At 42.5% G+C, this 23,635-nt stretch overlaps 1 protein-coding gene across 4 annotated transcripts in view; it reads right to left on the reverse strand.

Moving 5' to 3' along the window:
• The window catches only part of LOC126281600 (semaphorin-2A-like), a 944,484-nt gene that overhangs the window by 83,571 nt on the left and 837,278 nt on the right, over positions 1 to 23,635 (reverse strand). For all 4 annotated transcript variants that reach the window (XM_049980701.1, XM_049980702.1, XM_049980703.1 and 1 more), the window contains 2 exons: positions 21,980 to 22,216; positions 6,718 to 6,891 (listed from right to left, as the gene is read on the reverse strand). In XM_049980701.1, the coding sequence (XP_049836658.1) occupies positions 6,718 to 6,891; positions 21,980 to 22,216 (411 nt within the window). The remainder of the gene's footprint in view (positions 1 to 6,717; positions 6,892 to 21,979; positions 22,217 to 23,635) is intronic.

Raw genomic sequence — 23,635 nt, forward strand, 5'->3', positions numbered from 1 at the left:
ATCACGACACTGCTGCTCGCGTTGGTCGAGATCCAATGACTGTTAGCAGTGCATGGAATCGGTGGGTTCAGGAGGGTAATACGGAACGCCGTGCTGGATCCCAAGGGCCTCGTATCACTAACAGGCTACATGACAGGCATCTTATCCGCATGGCTGTAACGGATCGTGCAGCCGCGTCTCGATCCCTGAGTCAACAGATGAGGAGTTTGCAAGACAACAACCATCTGCACGAACAGTTCGACGACGTTTGCAGCAGCATGGACTATCAGCTCGGAGACATGATTGCGGTTACCCTTGACGCTGCATCACAGACTGGAGCGCCTCCGATGTTGTACTCAACGACGAACCTGGGTGCACGAATGGTAAAACGACATTTTTTAGATGAATCCAAATTCTGTTTACAGCATCATGATGGAGGCATCCGTGTTTGGTGACATCGCGGTGAACGCACATTGAAAGCGTGTATTCGTCATCTCCGTACTGTCGTATCACCCGGCGTGATGGTATGGGATGCCATTGGTTACATGCCTAGGTCACCTCTTGTTCGCATTGACGACACTTTGGACAATGGACGTTACATTTCAGATGTGTTACTACCCGTGGCTCTACTTTTCATTCGATTCCTGCGAAACCCTACATTTCGGCAGGATAATGCACGACCGCTTGTTGGAGGTCCTGTACGGGCCTTTCTGGATACAGAAAATGTTCGACTGCTGCCCTGGCCAGCACATTCTCCAGATCTTTCACCAATTGAAAACGTCTGGTCAATGGTGGAAGAGCAACTGGTTCGTCACAATCCGCCAGTCACTACTCTTGATGAATTGTGGTATGGTGTTGAAGCTGCATGGGCAGCTGTACCTATACACGCCATCCAAGCTCTGTTTGACTCAATGCCCAGGCGTATCAAGACCGTTATTACGGCCAGAGTTGGTTGTTCTGGGTACTGATTTTTCAGGATCTATGTACCCAAATCGCATGAAAATGTAATCATATATTGGTTCTAGTATAACATATTTGTCCAATGAATACCCGTTTATCATCTGCATTTCTTCTTGGCGTAGCAATTTTAATGGCCAGTATTGTACAAGTGACGAATGTACAAGACAAAAATATATAACCCTTATAGCTGAAAAGAGGAAGTAAAATGCCTACACTAAAAATTTATGAAAAAAATTATCGGCTTATAAATGATAAAATTCCTCCAGATGAACATGTGAAATGGCACCAAGACCTCGTGTGTAGTCTTTAAATCATATAGCGTATAATAGAGAACACGAAAGAAACTCTGATTTAAGAAAAATATACGGAAAGAGTCAACCATAATATGTCGAAAATGAGCATAAGAGGGATATTGAGTTCTAAAGCTGCAACATAAAAGACGCTTACTTACTAAAAGACTGTTAATGCAGCTGCTTGGAAAAAACTATTCATCCCAAAAACTTATTTTAGAAATATTAGTTAACTTTATTGTTTCCTTCACTGATGGAGTGTATGTGGAGAGGCAAGACTAAAACATAAAACATTATTCCTGAAGAGGAGCAACAGTCCCTTGAGCAGTTGCAAGGGCAACGGACTGGGTGGTTGATTGGATCTGTTACATTAGTCAATATGGTCTTGTGAAAGATTGCGAGGAATGGGGAAACTACAGGTGTTATATATTAGGAGGACATACAGCTATCTTAATAGAGGAGAGAGCTGCACAAAAGCAAACTTCCGACTGAAAACCACAATTAACAGCCACAGGCACTACTAGCCGTTGTAAGCAAAATAACAAACCAGTCGTGACAAGAGAATGAAATTTTGTAAAGATATCGCTCTCCCAGCCCTTCTAAAAACTAGCGAGTGCTAGTTTCCCAGAAAAAGAACACTGAGTAGAATACAGAGCGCTCAAATGAAGTACATGAGAAGAACAAGCGTCTGCTTTAGAGACGATGATATACGACACGAAAGTCTGCGTCAAGAACTGTCTTTGGACGCAACTGAATCTGACAAAAATTGTCCGTAGCATGTGCCACAAATACGTACAAGGGCGGACAATTTTTTTCATTATTTACCAAATGGAAGAAGAGACAGGGCTAAAATCTTGTTCTGAACGACTGTTTGTGAAGGTGGCGTAAGCATCAAGCTTAATGCAGGAAATGTAGAAATGTAGAAGAAGAAGGACTGTATGTGAAAAATGAATGATGTTCCATTAAATCTGTAGAAGTGGGTCATCGGTTTTTTGTAATAAGTCCGTCATTTTTTTTTTTTTTTTTTTTTTTTTTTTTTTGTCGTAGACTACATAGAGCCGTCCGTCACTTGCCCGATAGCGAATATCACTTCATACGTGCCGAAAACTTGGAAACTTTGTTGTACACCACTGACATACATCAAGTACACAAACATCACGGTGACTGACTGCAGATTTGGTCTTTCCCGCCCACATAATAACGAATCGCTGTGCGCACTTCTTAGTGGACAGAATTTTTGCTTTGTTACTGAAGATGTAAGGTTTTTAAATGTCAGGCTTCTACATTTGAATTGCTGCAAGATACCTACTGGCCTGCTGTAAAAGGTTTTATGTTTGTTCTTTCTAGGGCTGCAAGAAAACCTTCCCTCGAATATAAACGTCTGGTATAACCAGGTTACTTAAAAGATCTTGGTCTAACTGCTTCTACAAAAGAGAGAAATGAGACGCTTAATCAGGTTTCGCATTAACTTTCATAGTTCTTCAATAATGAATTCTTTTCTTTGATAACAAATCTCTCTGCTGAAGAATAAAACAAAACACGAATCTTACTGCATAGATTATTACCGTATCAGATACTTTATTAATTGAGTACGATGTTTTTATTTTGTTTGTGGTTATATTATTAAGGAACGGGAAAATGTGAAGCCAACGCAGAAAATAACCTAGGCTGCATTTCGAAACATGTATTTCGTGACTCGGTCTGACGGCTTATCTAACCACACCTACAGACATTTCCGCACAAGATGCGTAAATTATATTCTTGGGAAGCCTAGTTTACACCGAAGTTAACACGACCAAACGAGCAAGAGCGAACGAGGATTCTCTCTGGTGTAAACGGTAGGCAAGCGCGGGTCAACTGCATTCGGCCACGCTGTCAGTCTTTTAACAAACCTTCAAAGAAGTTCGCTTCCTCTCCAATTCGGCGCTAGCAGAATAGAAAACGTTCCTCTTCCGTCTCGTCTGCTTTGCTTGTTGATTTCGGATGCGTGAGCGACAGAATGGCCAGATGAGAACGGAATGTTGCTAACGAAAGAAAGTAGCATCTTAGACGCCCCGGGGATCCGTGACAGCAATAGCACAAATGCCGATAGAAAAAAAAAAAATACCATCGGTAGAAAACAGCTGGAGTACTGGGGACATGAGCCGGCCGCGGTGGTCGATCGGTTCTAAGCGCTGCAGTCCGGTACCGCAGGACTGCTACGGTCGCAGGTTCGAATCCTGCCTCGGGCATGGATGTGTGTGATGTCCTTAGATTAGTTAGGTTTAAGTAGTTCTAAGTTCTATGGGACTGATGACCTAAGATGTTAAGTCCCATAGTGCTCAAAGCCATTTTTTGGGGACATGAGAAACGCAATAAGTTCATCGTATACTTGCATCTGTCTGGAACGGAATGAGAAAGCACGCTTCGCTAATAGTACAATAAATTTCTCTTAAGATAAGCAAGTGAGAATATGTGTAAGGCTGACTAAGATTAAAAATATAGGAAGCACCTGATCATTCTCTTTGCTAACGTTCATGGATCTGTAATTACACGGTTCATATAGTACTTTTGTGTTAGAGCTCTTTGCTGATAAATAAAACTGGTTTATTAGGAAACAACCTATCTACCCTCAAACTGTATAGTTGATATTATGAAGTAGACTACGTGACAGTTCGTATATGTTTTATATTTCATTAGCCCTACTTTATTGTCATTATCTTCATTTCATGTACTTTAGTAAAATCCTAGAAGCACCTGGCATATGCCAGATATCAGGAAGTATCTGAGTTGCAGCAGTTACTGAAAAGTCTAACAATCACTAACGTAAGTATCTACTATCGCTAATGACCACAGTATGAGTGCTGGTATTTCAAGAGGTTACGTTGATCGTCAGTAACTAGTGTTCTGCTTCTAAATTTCGTCCTCGGTTATATTGAAAGACGGCAAAAAGCTTCAAACCGACATATGTGCAAAGTAAGTAATGCTAAGGAAAACTGGAGTTGCAATCCAGTATTAAAGTGCAATACCTTTACGCATTTCCGGTTTACGCATAAATTTGGTCACCTAAACTCTTCTTTTCCTACGCTATTTTGCTTGCTTCATCAAAAAAATTCCACTCGCTATGAAAGGTAATTCTCTTTGAACATCAAAGTTTTACACCATGGCTCTAGCCAGAAAGGGTGCCCCACGAGGATTGATCGGTATTCATGGATATGACAGGACCGATCATTCGAAGCGAAAAATTCCGTTAAACATAAGCTGTAAAATACATATCTTAAGAGCTATGAGCACTTCTTCATCTTCGATACTGTAAAACGTATCTCTTCTCCCTAACAAATGTTCGCAGTTCTTGCGATACGCATAATAGAGCCCATGTTTAATACACATTATGTTCTTGTTTTGGTCCATACTACATCGTCCCTTAATATGGAAGTCAAAGAGCATGCAGTAGGAGAGATATTTGTCTCACATTACCACAAATGAATAAGTACTCATAGCTCGTAAGATATGCATTTTAACGCCTATGTTTCCTGGGGCGCAATGTATATTGCTGTATCCTGGTGTGCCGATGATTAGCGCCAATATAAAATAATGCAGCGTTCTTGAGTTACGCTCGTTACCTCGTTATTATGTATCCTCTTCCGTTCTCTCTCGTGTAAACGTGTAAGGTGGCAGAATAGATGGTCAGATTCGCACCTTACATGAGACCTCTACAAATCGCAATGAGAAGATGAAGATGACACCAAACGTAAATCGACAGTTATGAGAACATTTGCCTATCAATATGTAATGCAAAAGGGGATGACAGTCAATCGACAGTAATTAACACACCATTCCTATACAATGCATGTCTTTGAGCGGAAGGTAGAACAGGGAACGCGAGTCGAGTCGCTTTTAGTTTTGAAAAGCCAGCTTCACAACGGCGTAGCGAAACCGCGCTACGGGAGTTACGCCGGCAACCACTTAAAGGGGTGACAGAAAGGAAGACAGCGACCCCGGGCCAGGTGATACAAGCTGGAGGGCCGCCTGTAGCGAGGGCATCGCTACAAGAGCAGAGAAGAAGCTTCAGAAAACTGCATTTCGAAATTCGAACGGGATACGAACTAAAAAGCAAGTGACGCATTTTCGTCCAGCGATTGCGACACACGGAAAGGTCAATGTACTTTAGGCATCTAGAATGGGCAAAAAACGTCCGATTGGCGGAAACTCATTAGGAAGGAGAAAACTACTGAAGTTTCGACGCAGTTTGATAGAAGGGACGTTGCGATTGGTAGAGAGTGTTTCTACAAAATAAGGGGAACGCTCTTACTGGTCGAAAAAAGCAGTGACATGAAAAAGGAAAGCAAGTGGAAGGAGGCAGTTCGGCCATGAGGGAACAAGAGAGAAATTTTGGTGGTGGACTCTTCTCTGAACTGGCGTCAAGTGCAGAACGGAGCGCTTAACGCTCCGTACGACGCGGAGAAAAAATTGGTGTGGACACTTTCACAGCAGCTGCACTCCAGCTAAAATTAGCTGCAGTAACGTTTAGCTAGTAACGTTTAGCTCCAACTGTGGTGAAACGAACCAGCCAAATTAGTTAATTGTTCTTTCGAGAACTGAGAGGGCACTATAATATGCACGCTGCTCCAACCATGCGGGTGTATATCGCCATACAATAAGACTAGGATTGATTACATGTTTTCTCGCATAATGAGAAATATAGGGAAAATTTCTGCTGGACACTTCAGCAAAGGCCAGATTAGTTTTGTAGGAATTTCCACGGGAGAGAGCGGCCTTGCAGACAACAGCACGTTGCAGCTTAAGGTAAATGCCGCGTACAGAGGCGTAAACTTTGTTGGTTCACCAACTTGCGCCTACTGTCAACACGAGTGGCCTTGGGTGATCTCGCGCTCAGATTTGTCACTTGACTAACCATCCACCGTAGACTTGTTTGTCACCCTAAATAGCACCGAACTTTGAACCGGAATCGGACGATTTTCGTAGTACTGACCAACATCATTACGTATGTGTAGGATCAATTTTGTAAAGAAACGTCACAAAAACTTTCGTATTATTGCGCTTATGATTAATGCAAAGAAACTTCCAATTAAACTTTCATAATATTGTGCGTAAGATCAATGTTCTTTCAGAGAGTTAATATTTAACATTGTTGTGTATAAACGTATTTCACGTTATGATGTTGGCAAGATGCGTTATCCATTGCGCTGTTTTTATGTTGGCGAGTTGAAAACTGTGTGAAAATCTGTAAATTAGTGAGAAATATTCCGACATTAAACTTGTCATTTCTTCTCAATTCAAGAATAAGCAAGCAATACCAAAAGCCGCCAAACCTTACAAACGTTCATTCGCATCAGAATGTATCTGAGATACATAACTAAAAAGTGATGTTGAAGTCTCCACTGTTTAATTGTCTTCCAATGTTGGCTGCGCTGTAAACCGGGTCTGAGACGTCCTCACTGCGTTACTAAAGTTCCCCTAGCGGCGCAGCGGACAGTTGTGTACTCACTGGTGCCCGCGTAGAAGACGCTGTAGACGCCGGCGGGGGCCAGCTCAGCCTTGAGTCGGTCCACGACGACGCTGGTGAACACCTCGTCCCTCTTGTAGAACACCGGCTTGCCGTACTCGTGGCCCACGGCAGAGTCCATCAGCGGGTGCGATCGGATGAAGTTGAGCACCGTGTCTGCGCGAAAACAAGCAAAATAATTAAAAAGTCAATTATTTCAGGATCACAAAGAAATGCTGGGGAAACAAATCATTACTGACTACCGGTATCCATCATCGGCTCATCATTAGGTACAGTAGTAATATCCTTCACAACATCTTGTAAGGCAACGTTCTCACTTCGGCGTCAAATAAAATAAAACTCATCCTATGTCGCCGCAGTCAGCGGTCAAAGGTATTCCGCAGTCAACAGCAAAACTCACTGATACAGTTACTAGTTACTAGGTGTATATTGCCATCATGAATTCCATTCTTCTGTATATACTGAATTCAGACGACCCAAAAAAGGAGCACATTTAGTTCCTCAATAGCTCCCGGAGGCTCGTATACATCATTTTTTTTTAAATATTTACAAGCTGTGGGGCAACTCCTGTACAAAATATTAAAGATTGTTTGCACCACAATCGGTGTATCGGCTACATTCTAGATCGCCGTCTCAAAAAAACTGTACATTTAATGGTTACCGCTTGTAGCTAGGTGAGAAGCAGATTTCGTGTGGATACTAACAGTTTTTATTGTTAAATGCGAAAGAAAAGTATGGTCTCACTGGTGATGGCAAAAATGTGAGGAAACATGTTAAGGTGAAGAATTTGAAAACAGGAAGAGCCCCATCTAATATGTTTATAACATGAAAATTACATCGAAAATCACAAAAATGTTATCTAGATATTGAAGGAAGAAGTTAGAACTGTAACAAAGGACAATGGATGATGTCATATTCAGAGGTAGTAACATTTACAGAGGGAAGGGATGAGTTGTCAGAGAAAGAAAATGAATTATCATACAACAATAAAATAGATATAAAAGCTTGAACGACACGTCGCACTGAGAAGGTACGATGCTATTTAGAGGTTATGAAATTAATTTTCAGTTAACGCAACATGCGGACCATTCACGAATGAGTTGATATAACTGTAAAAAGAAAACAGTTTTTAACAGACATAAGTATGTACCTTTTACATTATATGGGAATAACTTCGTGGTCCGTCTGTCTGTCCGACTGTTAAGACCGTTTTCCTCAGGAATGGGTACAGGTATCAGTTTGAAATTTATCTGACATAATAGGGCGTACAGTCCCATGGCGGTGTAAGAAAATCAAGCTTCCAAGTCAATGCAGTCAAAAGATACGACCATTTATGTCACATATTTGGGTACTCGCAGACTCACTCGTCCAAATATATAGGTGAACGAACTGCACTGCGCAACACAATTGAAGGGTAACTTTCTCGAAGCTGCGTAGTTATCTCCCGTTGTCACACACAACCTTGGAATTCGGCTCAAAGGTGCCTACAACTTTGCTCTGTAATGGCAAAAAAAAAGCCCTGCGACGTAACCATCGGACTCGGCGGCGCTTGAGACAGCAAGGTTTCGATTGGCACAAACTTCTGACGAACGGCAGCGTGGACTTGGTACACGATGGGAAGTTCGTCACGCCCCCTTCTTACCCACATTCACCCCTTGTTTTGAAGACTCTGCGACGGAGGTGAGCACCGCACCGCCCAGCACTGAAATCACGCGCTATTCTTGTGGGTGGCTAAGCAAACAATTTCAGGTACAAGACCTCAGGGGATGGCCTGAGGTGCGTTAGTGAAACCACCCCTTTCCTTGCGGCGATCATTTACACACATTTCGCGGTCGTACACGAGAGTTCGCGATTTGATGACCAATTGGTCGGCGTTCTTGACAACCTTTGATACTGCTGACAGACCCCCCCTTCCCCCTCAATCCCCTCCCCGCCTCCTCTCACCATCACCACCGAACGATTCAACCATTCTCTTAAGGACATCGTGCGCAAGGAAACCCATTGAACGTGATCGCATCCAATTGGAATGCAGTGTGACTGGTATACAGGGTGGAATCATTAGGGCTAGTTCAGAACATAACGACCATACTGATTCTGCTGTAGCTACAATCGCTGTTGCCATTCGCGTAGCACCCTGAGCGCCCACGACACCTGACTTGAGCAATTTCAAATAGGGATAACTGTTATCGCTGAAACAGCAGGTATCCGGTTATACCGTTTTTTTCTCCGTCACCAATTTAACCTGACTGACAAAACCGTTCAAAATAGCCGATTTATGAAATAACCTATTTTCGGTTTTGTTGCTAGTATTTCCGTTACTAAAAGAATGTAGACAACAAAGAGACAATGAAAAATTCTAATACTCTTTCAGACATTAGCATTATACGTTTCAAGATACCCGTACCAAAATGTCAAATAAAATATGTAAATAAAAGAAAAATTAGTATGTGTACTGTTCGCTCTTTTCTCGAAAAGTAATGAAGGGTTGAAAACTACAAAAAATCACCAGCATTCCCCTATTGATTCCAATTTTTTGAACCTCTGCTAAGAACTTTTTTTGTAATCGAGGATCACACAATCATCGGGGCATTAGGAATAGTCAGAGATAAAGGATGAAAACTGAGGTTGATCAACTCTATTTTTCGTCTTGTGTTGTCTGTTCTCAAGGCCTACAAGTAGATAAAGGCATACTATGTGGCCACAGGCAGCAGATCGGCTACTTTTTTTATTATAAACAATTTATCAACTGTTAAGTTTTTAATTTATCATTGTTGCCTTCATTTCCTTTCCCTTGTATTATTTCAGTGAAATGGCAGACAAGTAATAAGATTTTGCGTAAAATTTGTGGCTACCTTGTCTTTAATAATTTCTAACGAAAATACCGGTATGTACTCAAATATATTTGCTTTTTCACAGAAATTCGAATACAGTTGATTTTTTACTACAAAACTAAAACTGCTAGTTCAAAAGATCCAAATGAACAATTTAGACAGATTTTCTAAACAGAACATTTTAAAAATTTCAGTAATGAATAAATTCACTGGGCAATATTTATTGTCCGTCTTTTTGTAAATAGGTATTCTGTAATGCTTTGACCTGTAAGTCGACTTTTTTCATCAGGGACAATATCATTTGAATATAGTACCAAACCTTCAGCAAGCCACAGAACTTCCTACCAATGATAAACATTTTTGGGGTTCAAATGACAAATACGGCATACACCTTCTACTCTGGTAAAAAAAAAAAATGTAAGGCTCACTGATCCTGAATAGTGAAATATGCTGAAAGTAGTGATTTCGTTTCACTCGGAAACAAACTTCAGCCTGTGCGAGGCCACTCTTGCCTGCTTCCTGATTGTAACGGCGATGACCAAAGAGGGTTTGCAGTTGTTCTGACCTCCTCGCTACAGTAAAGTTGAATGTTACCGATTTTGGCCAAGTATTTATTTACATCAAATTTGTAACGGCTTTGTTTGAAATGAGAAGGTTTGTGTACACATTTTTAAACCATGGATATGATAGCATAATACTGTACAGCAGAGAGTTCTGTAATACTTTTGCACTTGTGTCTTTAAGGTTTCTTAGAAGCTTTTTTGTCGTACTACTTGGCTTCAGCTTGTTTACAAATGAGAATTCTTAATGAATTTTCGAGAATGGTCACTAGTGGAATAATAAAACCTCCTGTAATGTACAAATTTCCAGGAACCTTATTCCTGGCATCGTCGAAAGGAATTAAAATACCCAACGTTTCTGCACGCCACACGTCAGCAGGTTCACTACTGCCTCAGCGCTGCTGTGCCGATATTTAGAAGCGTGTTTGTTGCTCGTTACTAACTGTCTGCGTTGTTACTAAATTAGCACTAATAGCGTTTCCCATTTTCTATAATACTCCAGTATTTTGAAGTCATGGAAAGTACACGAAAATTATTACTTTAAAATTTATTAACTTACAGATCAACAATTTTAGCACTACTGCTATCGCAAATTGATATATCAGTTTTTCACCCAGTTATTTATAAAAAATGAAAATATCTGTTACAACACAGACAAAAAATAAACTGAAAGTACCGGTAATTCAGAACCAAAATACGTGTATCGGTTGTAACCGGTCGGTTTTTCCCATCCCCAGTTTCAAATAGCGGCGCGCAAGGCGGCCATGCGACAGGTACCCTGCAGTTCACAAGACTTCGTGCAAACATGACGTCATTTTGGTGTTACACGCTGTATCGAAGCTGAAAGAGTTGTCTGCCGTCTTTCGCGATCGTCTGGGTAACGACAAGCAAGGTGAACATGACGTTATAAACAATGACATCCATCTCAAGTAGAAAGAACAAAATATTACACTTTTTCTTCACTGCAGGATACGTTAACCTGGAACCTACGTCGTTTATAAATGGGTAAAGCTCTGCTTCCACGTGAACTTGGCTGTGGATAAGGAAGAAATTAAAGTGTTAGCAATAACTCACTCCGAAACCTACCGAGAAGTCTTGTACTACATTTTCTAATATGCATTCATCAACCCACAAAGTGAAGCGACTCATTGATTTACAAGGAATTAAAAAAAAAGGCTGAAACCAGGCAGCGTTGAATCCAATTAAGGATATATTCAACAGTGTTCATTAACGTGTCTCAATAAAATAAGCTGTTTTTTAGAAATTCTGAGAACTAGTTTCAGGAGATGGTCTGTAATTAGAAAGGGTGGGCTGTCAACCTGGCAGCTACTAATTAAAGGAGCAGCTCGCTTATTTTACATCGAACGAAGAAACGCTGTTTCAAAACACCAAGAAGTTGAGGATTCCTCCAGAACGAGTCGGTAATTGTAAAATCTCTTGGAATGAAATGACTGAAAGCATAATTTTGTTTGTCAAATGTGTACTTTGATTGCAGATGTTTGTTTGTTAGGAGAAGTGTCCTGGAAGATGTAGCTAGTAAATTGTCTTTCATACACTTCGTAGATGACTAAGTTACCTTTTAATGTTTTTGCAAATGTGTTAGTCTTTTCTGTACCTTTTATCTTGAATGAATCAACACATTTCTTTTTTATTTGCTGGTTTCATGCTTAATTTGTAAGTACTGACAATGTCAAGTCACACCTGAGAGAGAGAGAGAGAGAGAGAGAGAGAGAGAGAGAGAGAGAGAGAGAAAGTGCACACACTCTGTACACAGCATCGAATACTGCAGAACTTAATAACGAACCCCATAACATTTTAGAAATGAGAAGGAAAAAAATCGGATATGGCAAAGCACAAACCACCTTCATTTCTACACTACAGTATTACCAGCATACAACGGTGTACTGTAACTTAGACCTCACGAAGGCTTCAACAGCCAATAAGTCATCATGTGACGTTTAAGTACGAGGGTGAGTCAAATGAAAACCTTAAATATTTTTTAAATATTATTTATTGTGCACAAGTGGTACGAAGCAATATCACTTTTCAACATAATCTCCCCCACGCTCAATGCAAGTCCTCCAGTGCCTACAAAGTGCATAAATTACTTTAGAAAAAAAATTATTTTGGTAGTCCTCGCAAACCCTCATGCACCGCGTGGTGTACCTTTTCATCAGAACGGAACTCCTTTCTTCCCATTGCGTCTCTGAGTGGTCGAAACATATGGAAATCACTTGGGGCAAGGTCTGGTGAGTATGGTGGATGAGGTCTGGGATTGTTGCAACTGTTGTACGGGCAGTGTGGGGCCTTGCATTGTCATGTTGCAAAAGAACACCTGCTGACAGCAATCCACGTCGCTTTGATTTGATTGCAGGCCGCAGATGATTTCTTTAGGAGATCTGTGTATGATGCTCTGGTGACAGTGGTCCATCTAGGCCTGTAATGCTCCAAAATGACGCCTTTTCGTCTCAAAAGACTGTCAGCATAACCTTCCCTGCTGATGGTTCTGTTCGAAACTTCTTTGGTTTTGGTAATGAGGAATGGCGCCATTCCTTGCTCGTTACCGGTTGGTGGAAGTAAACCCAGGTTTCGTCCCCACAGTCTTGCAAGGAAGCCATCACCTTCTCGTTCAAAGCACCGAAGAAGGTCTTCACAAGCATCAACACGTCGTTCTCTCATTTCAGGAGTCAGCTGCCGTGGCACCCATCTTGCAGACACTTTGTGAAACTGGAACACATCATGCACAATGTGGTGTGCTCACCCATGACTAATCTGTAATCATCAGTAAACATCTGTAGACCCAAAATGTCATTCAGTGTCACTCGGCGATTTTCCTTCACTATGGCTTCAACTGCTGCAATGTTCTGTGGAATCACAATTCGTTGTACCTGACCTGGACGAGGAGCATCTTCCACTGAAGTCACACCATTTCTTAACTTCCTACTTGCTGCTGTGACAAACATGCAACACTGTACTGAACTTTCTTTCGTCGATGAATTTCAATAGGTTTCACACCTTCACTACGCAAAAACCGAATAACGGAACGCTGTTCTTCCCTGGTGCAAGTCGCAAGTGGGGCGGCCAACTTTAATGTTAATTCTGCGACGGTATGTGTGCATCTGCACTATGCTGCCACCTACAGGCCTTTCTGCACGCTGTTTGTAGCAAGCTTACCAACTTACAGGATAACGGCGCGAAATTTCGATTTGTTATTACAAATTTAAGATTTTCATTTGACTCACCCTCGTGTAACAAATCGTACAAAGAATGACGTGTTTTTATAAGTCTTCAATGTATCATTGCCTTGAAACGGCGTACTTTCATAACACGCAAGTTACGATACAAAATTACAGGACCCAATATGGTGTTTCCCAAGCACCCATCATCGAATGTTAATGAGTGTAGATAGCAGTTCCTGTGGTCTTCGATAAGTGTGTGAACTACAAAATGATGTCATGTTTGCACAAAGTCTTGGGAACTACAGACTACTCAAATGGGACCGCTTCAGTGGAGAAACGCCCATAGCGTGTAACACGAGTAGCGGCTACCGGCGTTGTTGTGGGCATCCGCTATGGAAAACTCCGTGGTGCGGATCCTGCGGTATGCGAAAGGGGATTTTGCCAGCGTGCTGCACTGAAACTGTATAGCCACACCGTACGCTACGTTTACCGGACTTCTCTACTAACATACCTCTGGTGAGCTCGCTCTATCCTGTTTAATGTTAATAGTGAGGAACGGTCAAGTTTGCTCCGGCTGTTTGTTGAATCGTCGAGCTCGTCATTAATAGGGCGAATGGTATACTCGAGATTAGAGCGGTGTTAGCTGACATACGTTTGTGAATTAAGGCATTGCTGAGGTACGGCCGGAAGTTATACTTGGAACTTGTTGATTAAATGGGATTATGAGACTACAGCGCCAAAGTGCGTGCTGTTAAGCGATTTGTTAAATATGTTAGCACCGTGTGTTTTTTGCTGTTGCAGAACCTTGTCAGCTGTCATTTATATGTGGTGTGTTCGTGTATGCCTATGGCCTTCACCATTTAGTAGTACATGGCAGTGAGTACTGTCAGTCTTGGCGGACCAAAACAGGTGTCCGGATCGAATACGTGAATTGCTATTCAAGTAATAGTCTTTCCCTGTCTAAAATCACTTGCTGTGCTGCTTAGCAGTGCAAGTCGTAAGATTGCTTTGAACGTGCATAGCGGTCATTTACATCGCGTCTTGACACTTTAGATTTATTGTCATTCCTTGCTTGCCTGTTTGGTGTTTATCTGATGGTTAAAGTTCAGAATTTTGTGCATTTCTCTTTAAATTGAATCTGAATGCAGAATCTGCCTCAGTTGTGTCTTGAAGGTTTAATCGTTAAAAGTGGTTGGTTTTCTTGTCAAATGCCATTAGCTGATATATAAGAATGTGTCCTGAATACGTCATACAGCATGTTGCCTTTGACTGTGTGTTGACGAATGATATTTGTGTAAATTGCTTTCTTCAAATCCCAGCTCAACAGAACTGACCTTTGGAGTGTGTGCATGCGTGTGTGTTTGTCTTGTAATATATTTTCTGTTTAATTAAGTGCAATAACATTTTTCTTTTTCGTGAAAAAATATCTTAAACTAAAAATGTCTACAGCAGTTCAAATGGTTCAAATGGCTCTGAGCACTATGAGACTTAATTTCTGAGGTCATCAGTCCCCTAGAACTTAGAACTACTTAAACCTAACTAACCTAAGGACATCACACAATCCATGCCCGAGGCAGGATTCGAACCTGCGACCGTAGCAGGTTCATACTGTTGCGCCTAGAAAAGCTCGTCCACTCCGGACGGCCCTAGAGTAGTTCTATATCAAAGTAGCTATAGTTATTTCCTGCTATTAAACAACAATAATTACATTTCAAATTTTTATTCGATTTATCATGAGCGGAGCATCATTTATTGACAACTAAACGATATTTATTGAAGTTGTAATAAGACTGGTTGTGCTTGTCACAAGGCGGCAGGCAGAAATAATTCTGCGTGCAGAATTGTTTATTGTCTGCTTGCATAAAACAAATAACTCTTTCTTTCACTGTGGTTTAACATCTTGTATCTTGCAGTGTATCTTGCAGCACCTTTTGTTAAAATATTGTAGAAGTATCAATGTCGAAATTGTCCTTGTTGTGGTTTACAGGTTGTTTAATAAATTATATGCTCAGTGACTTACCACTCAAGGGCCAAAAAGTCCAACCTGCTCAAAGCTTTTCCCATCCTCTGTCCTCAGAGTCTGTACCAAAGCTATTCCACGAAATCTGAAAATGACCCAAAGCGGAAAAGGATGCTTATGCTCTGTCAGTCCTGCTTCGCTCCCTCCTGTTGCGGGATCACAGAAGGGTATGATATTAACATATGTCTGAATAAAACGGCAAAAGTTCCTTCTACGACTGCCCAGTTCGACAACCCCCTCCCCTCGGTGCCACCCACATGCGTTTGTTGAGCACTTCTAAACGTATCTGAACATAAATAGCTTGTGACGAAGTCGTAGGCGCGTGCAGATGCAACCCCTTCTCGATGCCCTAGTAGCAGGTGCAAGAGCAGCAGCGTAGATTGCCTGAAGGCGCCAACGACCCTCTCCATGGGTTCTGTCTGAACATGTACATTTTTAAGGTCTTCAACATAGGTGAGTGGGTAGCAGTGTAGGTGTTGACGAACTGAGTAGTCTTAGCGGGACATTTGGCCGTTTCATTCATGCATGTGCCAAAGTCGCATCCGTCAACGATGACGCCACAGGGGAGCGAGATACGGGAGGGCTGAAAGACCATAAGTATCCTTTGCTTCCTTTGATCACGTTCAAATTTCGTCGGATGGTTTTGAACGGTCCCTAGTGATTGCAGCCCATACACCACAGCAAAGTGCGCTCCCACTGTGCTCCAAAGAGGTGCGTTCACGTTCAATGGGGATGGTGGCCCACGATATCCTTAGGGTAGGGCTGAATCGTCTGATGGTGTCAGCAGTGTCAGAGATTATCAACATCGTCGTAATATTGCTCATCGCATCGCGAACTGTCGCTTTTGGCCGCGAAATGTGTTATGCGGGGATCAACGACCGGAGGTCAGAGATGGTTTCTTTGGCGCCCTTTATGCTGCCCCAAAGGCCTTTTCTTGTTGATTCTCAGAGCCATTGTGTCTGAAATGTTTTCCTGTGCTACCAGTGGACTGATAAGGTAAGGAATGAGGAGGTTCTACCCAGAATCGGAGAGGAAAGGAATATGTGGAAAACACTGATAAGGAGAAGGGACAGGATGATAGGACATCTGCTAAGACATGAGGAAATGACTTCCATGGTACTAGAGGGAGCTGTAGAGGGCAAAAACTGTAGAGGAAGACAGAGATTGGAATACGTCAAGCAAATAATTGAGGACGTACGTTGAGATGAAGATGTTAGCACAGGAAAGGAATTCGTGGCGGGCCGCATCGAACGAGTCAGTAGACTGATGACAAAAAAGTAGGAAACCGCGTAATTTCGTCGCTGGGCGTCACGGTTCTCACCCTCATCGCAGAGGTGTAAAAAAGAAGGGGGGAAATGTGGATAAGAGAAGGTGTGACGAAGTTCCCACTCTGTGACACGTCTACGATACCGTTGGGCAAAATCACGGTGGCATTCGGTGACGATGTGACATCACTAATCCAGCTTACACCCCACGTGAACTGAGCTCATGCATTTTTTTTTTTTTTTTCGCGGTGTTTGAAGCGTCGCCGTACCCGAGGGTGACGTCACAGGACGGCTCTCTTCCAGGGCTACAGAGGAAGCTTGTGGGCGACTTTGAGCCGAATTTCAAACTTATGAGGGCCAGTGGAAGAGAAATACGGGGTTTCGAAAAAGTGATCGTTTAAATGTGTTGCGCGGTGTGCATGCATAATTAAAACTGTACAGAACCCTCAGAGCGCGAGTTTTACTTTTTTAAAAAAAAGTCAGTCCATCAAAAAAATCAATTGCCAGGGAAATTTTTTAGTGCAGATGATGTTAATATACTGCTTTGTTTCTCTCAAAGACGTGCAACGAGACGAGATGCTAAACAGCAGGAAACTTGTCAATAACTCTTTTCCTGCATGTCCATTGAGATTCATCACAATGTTCATATCATCAGTAAACTGAACTACATTACGAAGCTTATCACATTTTATGGAGCTCACGTCTGAAAACTCAATGATAGCTGCTAAGCATTTCTGCTAACTACGTTACAGGTATCGATCTGCACTACGATCATCAGGCCACAAAACTATGCTAACATCATGTGGCCTAGTGATTAATCTGAATGTGGTAACTCAAACCATACCCTTAACAGCTATCAGTGTATTATCCAACGTTGCTTTCGCAAGATTCATTTAATTAAAATATGATGTTAACAATTTGTCAAGCACATCACTAGTTAGAGAAAACATCAGGTTATGTTTCCAAAATTGTTGTGATTTAAGCAGTCAAATATCTTGATAGATCATAATAAAAGGTGAATTAGCTAGTTTCTGGAGGAGTAAAAATGGTTATTTTCCCATAGCATATAGCAGATGATGGCTCTGTGTTTGCTTAAGTGTTGCATGACGTTCGATGTCACACAAATTCAAGGAAACAATGCCTTTCTTTCATCAATCTACATACGCTGACAAGTCAGAACATTATTTGTAATCACTGCCCATGTCGAGATTGAATGCCGTTTTCTGGCGCTACGGGCACGTGCCGCAAAGAGGAAAGTATATTGGGTGGTCCTTCGATAGAGACCGGGCCAAATATCTCACGAAATAAGCATCAAACGAAAAAACTACAAAGAACGAAACGGTCCAGATGGCGCTTTGGTTGGCCCACTAGATGGTGCTGCCATAGGTCAAAAGGATATCAACTGCGTTTATTTAAAGCGGAATCCTCATTTTTATTACATATTCGTGCAGTACGTAAAGAAATATGAATGTTTTAGTTGGGCCACTTTCTTCGCATTGTGATAGATGGCACTGTAATAGTCAAAAACGTATAAGTACGTGGTATCACGTAACATTCCGCCAGTGCGGACGATATTTGCTTCGTGATACATTACCCGTGTTGAAATGGACCGTTTACCAATTGCAGAAAAGGTCGATATCGTATTGATGTATGGCTATTGTGATCAAAATGCCCAACAGACGTGTGCTATCTATGCTGCTCGGTATCCTGGACGACATCATCCAAGTGTCCGGGCCGTTCGCCGCATAGTTACGTTATTTAAGGAAACAGTAAGTGTTCAGCCACATGTGAAACGCTAACCACGACCTGCAACAAATGATGATGCCCAAGTTGGTGTTTTAGCTGCTGTCGCCGCTAATCCGCACATCAGTAGCAGACAAATTGCGTGAGAATCGGGAATCTCAAAAACGTCGGTGTTGAGAATGCTACATCAGCATCGATTGCACCCGTACCATATTTCTGTGCACCAGGAATTGCATGGATACGACTTTGAACGTCGTGTACAGTTCTGCCACTGGACACAAGAGAAATTACGGGACGATGACAGATTTTTTGCACGCGTTCGATTTAGCTACGAAGCGTCATTCACCAACAGCAGTAACGTAAACCAGCATAAGATGCACTATAGGGCAACGGAAAATCCACGATGGCTGCGATAAGTAGAACAACAGCGACCTTGGCGGGTCAATGTATGGTGCGGCATTATGGGAGGAGGGATAATTTGCCCACATTTTATGGATGGCAATCTAAATGGTGAAATGTATGCTCATTTCCCGCGTAGTGTTCTACCGATGTTACTACAAGATCTTTCACTGCAAGACAGAATGGGGATGTACTTCCAACATGATGGATGTCCGGCACATAGCTCGCGTGCGGTTGAAGGGGTATTGAATAGCATATTACATGACAGGTGGATTGGTCGTCGAAGCACCATACCATGGACCAAACCTTCACCGACTCTGACGTCCCCGGATTTCTTTCTCCGGGGAAAGTTGAAGGATATTTGCTATCGTGATCCACCGACAACGCCTGACAACATGCGTCAGCGCATTGTCAATGCATGTGCAAACATTACGGAAGGCGAACTACTCGCTGTTGAGAGGAATGTCGTTACACGTATTGCCAAATGCACTGAGGTTGACGGACATCATTTTGAGCATTTATTGCATTAATGTGGTATTTACAGGTAATCATCCTGTAACAGCATGCGTTCTCAGAAATGATAGTTCACAAAGGTACATGTACCACATTGGAACAACCGAAATAAAATGTTAAAAAGGTACCTACGTTCTGTATTTTAATTTAAAAAACGTACCTGTTACCAACTGTTCGTCTAAAATTTTGAGCCATATGTTTGTGACTATTATAGTGCCATCGATCACAAAGCGAAGAAAGTGGTCGACCTAAAACATTCATGTTTCTTTACGTACTACACGAACATGTGATAAAAAATTGGGATTCCTTTTTGAAAGAACACAGTTGATATCCGTTTGACCTATGGCGATAACATATTAGACCTTCTGGTGACAAACAGACCCGAACTATTTGAATCAGTTAATGCAGAACAGGGAATCAGCGATCATAAAGCGGTTACTGCATCGATGATTTCAGCCGTAAATAGAAATATTAAAAAAGGTAGGAAGATTTTTCTGTTTAGGAAAAGCGACAAAAAGCAGATTTCAGAGTACCTGACGGCTCAACACAAAAGTTTTGTCTCAAGTACAGATAGTGTTGAGATCGTAAGAGATGGAAAGGAGTCACCGTGGTACAACAACCGAGTTAGAAAACTGCTGCGGAAGCAAAGGGAACTTCACAGCAAACATAAACATAGCCAAAGCCTTGCAGACAAACAAAAATCACGCGAAGCGAAATGTAGTGTGAGGAGGGCTATGCGAGAGGCGTTCAATGAATTCGAAAGTAAAGTTCTGTGTACTGACTTGGCAGAAAATCCTAAGAAATTTTGGTCCTATGTCAAAGCGGTAGATGGATCAAAACAAAATGTCCAGAAACTCTGTAACCAAAATGGTACTGAAACAGAGGTTGACAGACTAGAGACCGAAATACTAAATGTCTTCTTCCAAAGCTGTTTCACAGAGGAAAACTGCACTGTAGTTCCTTCTCTAGATTGTCGCACAGATGACAAAATGGTAGATATCGAAATAGACGACAGAGGAATAGAGAAACAATTAAAATCGCTCAAAAGAGGAAGGCCGCTGGACCTGATGGGATACCAGTTCGATTTTACACAGAGTACGCGAAGACCGTAGGTCTCTAGAAGAGCGAAGCGTTCCAAAGGATTGGAAAAGGGCACAGGTCATCCCCGTTTTCAAGAAGGGACGTCGAACAGATGTGCAGAACTATAGACCTATATCTCTAACGTCGATCAGTTGTAGAATTTTGGAACACGTATTATGTTCGAGTATAATGACTTTTCTGGAGACTAGTAATCTACCCTGTAGGAATCAGCGTGGGTTTCGAAAAGGACAGTCGTGTGAAACCCAGCCCGCACGAGACTCAGAGGGCCATAGACAAGGGTTCACAGGTAGATGCCGTGTTTCTTGACCTCCGCAAGGCGTTTGACACAGTTCCCCACAGTCGTTTAATGAACAAGGTAAGAGCATACGGACTATCAGACCAATTGTGTGATTGGATTGAGGAGTTCCTAGATAACAGAACGCAGCATGTCTTTCTCAATGGAGAGAAGTCTTCCGAAGTAAGAGTGATTTCAGGTGTGCTGCAGAGGAATGTCATAGGACCGTTGCTATTCACAATATACATAAATGACCTGGTGGATGACATCGGAAGTTCACTGAGGCTTTTTGCAGATGATGCTGTGGTGTATCGAGAGGTTGCAACAATGAAAAATTGTATTGAAATGCAGGACGACCTGCAGCGAATTGACGCATGGTGCACGGAATGGCAATTGAATCTCACTGTAGACAAGTGTAATGTGCTGCGAATACATAGAAAGATAGATCCCTTATCATTTAGCTACAAAATAGCAGGTCAGCAACTGGAAGCAGTTAATTCCATAAATTATCTGGGAGTACGCATTAGGAGTCATTTAAAATGGAATGATCATATAAAGTTGATCGTCGGTAAAGCAGATGCCAGACTGAGATTCATTGGAAGAATCCTAAGGAAATGCAATCCGAAAACAAAGGAAGTAGGTTACAGTACGCTTGTTCGCCCACTGCTTGAATACTGCTCAACAGTGTGGGATCCGTACCAGATAGGGTTGATAGAAGAGATAGAGAAGATCCAATGGAGAGCAGCGCGCTTCGTTTCAGGATCATTTAGTAATCGCGAAAGCGTTACGGAGATTATAGATAAACTCCAGTGGAAGACTCTGCAGGAGAGACGCTCAGTAGCTCAGTACGGGCTTTTGTTAAAGTTTCGAGAACATACGTTCACCGAAGAGTCAAGCAGTATATTGCTCCCTCCTACGGATATCTCGCGAAGAGACCATGAGGATAAAATCAGAGAGATTAGAGCCCACACAGAAGCATACCGACAATCCTTCTTTCCACGAACAATACGAGACTGGAATAGAAGGGAGAACAGATAGAGGTGCTCAGGGTACCCTCCGCCACACACCGTCATGTGGCTTGCGGAGTATGGATGTAGATGTAGATGTAGATCTAGTGGGCCAACCATAGCGCCATCTGGTTTTCCCCTCGAAGCTAGACAAGTTTTGTTCTTTGTAGTTTTTTGTTTGACGCTTATTTCGTAAGATAGTTTGGCCCAGTCGCGACCAGTGGACCACCCTGTATAACCGGGGCGGAGGCGACTCGGGATTCATTAGTAGACGACACAGGTAGATACAGGAACAGGAAAGCCTGCATAACGAGATGCTGTTGCAAGCAGGGGATTCGGTGGGGTGACTCACCGGGTAGGGTCTGGGTGTCGTTGACGCACTCGCCGGGCCTCGGCTCGGGCACCCTGCTGGAGAGGACGGGCAGCCAGGCGGAGCTGCTGGTGGCCTGCTCCTTGAAGCGGCCGCGGAACGCCTGCTGCAGATCCTGCAGCGTGTACGAGCAGATGGCCGATCCGATCAAGCCCGTGCTGGACGTCGTGAAGACGGCGTGGAAGCGGCTCGGGTCGTCCGGAGTGCGGTATACGGCCTCTGCAAAAATAAAACACAGCGAGGTTTCAGTACGGAACACGCGGAGCAGGACAATGAGTTCTCTTGGGCGTTCCACATCAGTTCCTTTAACATCCACGTCACTATAATAAAAATCACATCGTGACAACTTGATGAACGGTCTGTGACGTGGCAAGCACTCACGAGCGCTTGGCGCGGCCGACAATGGAGGGGGCGTGACGCGGCTGCTCGCAGCTGTCGGCTCAGAGCCGATTCGTCAGGCGCGGTCCAGCTGAGAGGCGACCACGGAGTGATGGCGAATCTCACTGCGTGCAGAACTCGTACTGGCCATCTCAGTACGTGTGATACCAGTATTCAGGTCGTGTTACTTACTTCACTGTATCGCGGCAAAAATGCAATATCCAAAGAAGTACTCTCATTACTAGGGCCCGGATTTTAATGTTCAAATGTGTGTGAAATCTTATGGGACTCAACTGCTAAGGTCATCAGTCACTAAACTTACACACTACTTAACCTAAATTATCCAAAGGACAAACAAACACACTCATGCCCGAGGAGGATTCGAACCTCCGCCGGGACCAGCCGCACAGCCGGTGACTGAAGCGCCTCAGACCGCTCGGCTAATCGCGAGCACCCGATTTTAGTGACAAGTCATATTTTTTTCTGAACTATTTTTAGAACAATTTATACACAAATTTAGGCATTTTAGTGTCGAAAAATGTATTTTGATTGTGCATATCAAGTCATATTTCAACAAAATGTCTCTGAGCACTATGGGACTTAACTTATCAGGTCATCAGTCCCCTAGAACTGAGAACTACTTAAACCTAACTAACCTAAGGACATCACACACATCCATGCCCAAGGCAGGATTGGAACCTGCGACCGTAGCCATCGCGTGGTTCCAGACTGTAGCGCCTAGAACCTCTCGGCCACCATGACCGACCATATTTCAACAAATTTTAATAATAGGTCATATTGCGGCTAACTTTTAATATAATAGGTCATATTTCCGTCAAGTTTTGCCAAAATTACATATACCGTTTTCTCGTATTTTGTGGGACGTACAAATAAGAAAATGAATATGTTGCTCACGAGACAATATTTAACGTGCTACTATGAAAGATAAACAGATAAATTAGTACACAGCTTTATTTCTCAGGACTGTAGCATAAAATCTGTTTACCACAACAGTCGTTTCGCGAACATAAAACATTGTTGCGCAGAGTCGACAATACGCTCTCATTCAACAAAGGCGGCTTCTGCCGTAATAATCATCGCAGTCGCACAGGTGTAGCCAGTAACCAGTTTGAATACAGCCTTTGCCTTGTTCAACATGCCTAAAGCAAAGTGCTCTGACTACGTGAAGTTGCGAGGATATGTTCGAGAATTTGGAGAGAAGTTCTTTAGTACTGATGGTAAAATATTATTTGGTAAACT

Source organism: Schistocerca gregaria, chromosome 7, assembly GCF_023897955.1.
Source record: "Schistocerca gregaria isolate iqSchGreg1 chromosome 7, iqSchGreg1.2, whole genome shotgun sequence".
NCBI lineage: Eukaryota > Metazoa > Arthropoda > Insecta > Orthoptera > Acrididae > Schistocerca > Schistocerca gregaria.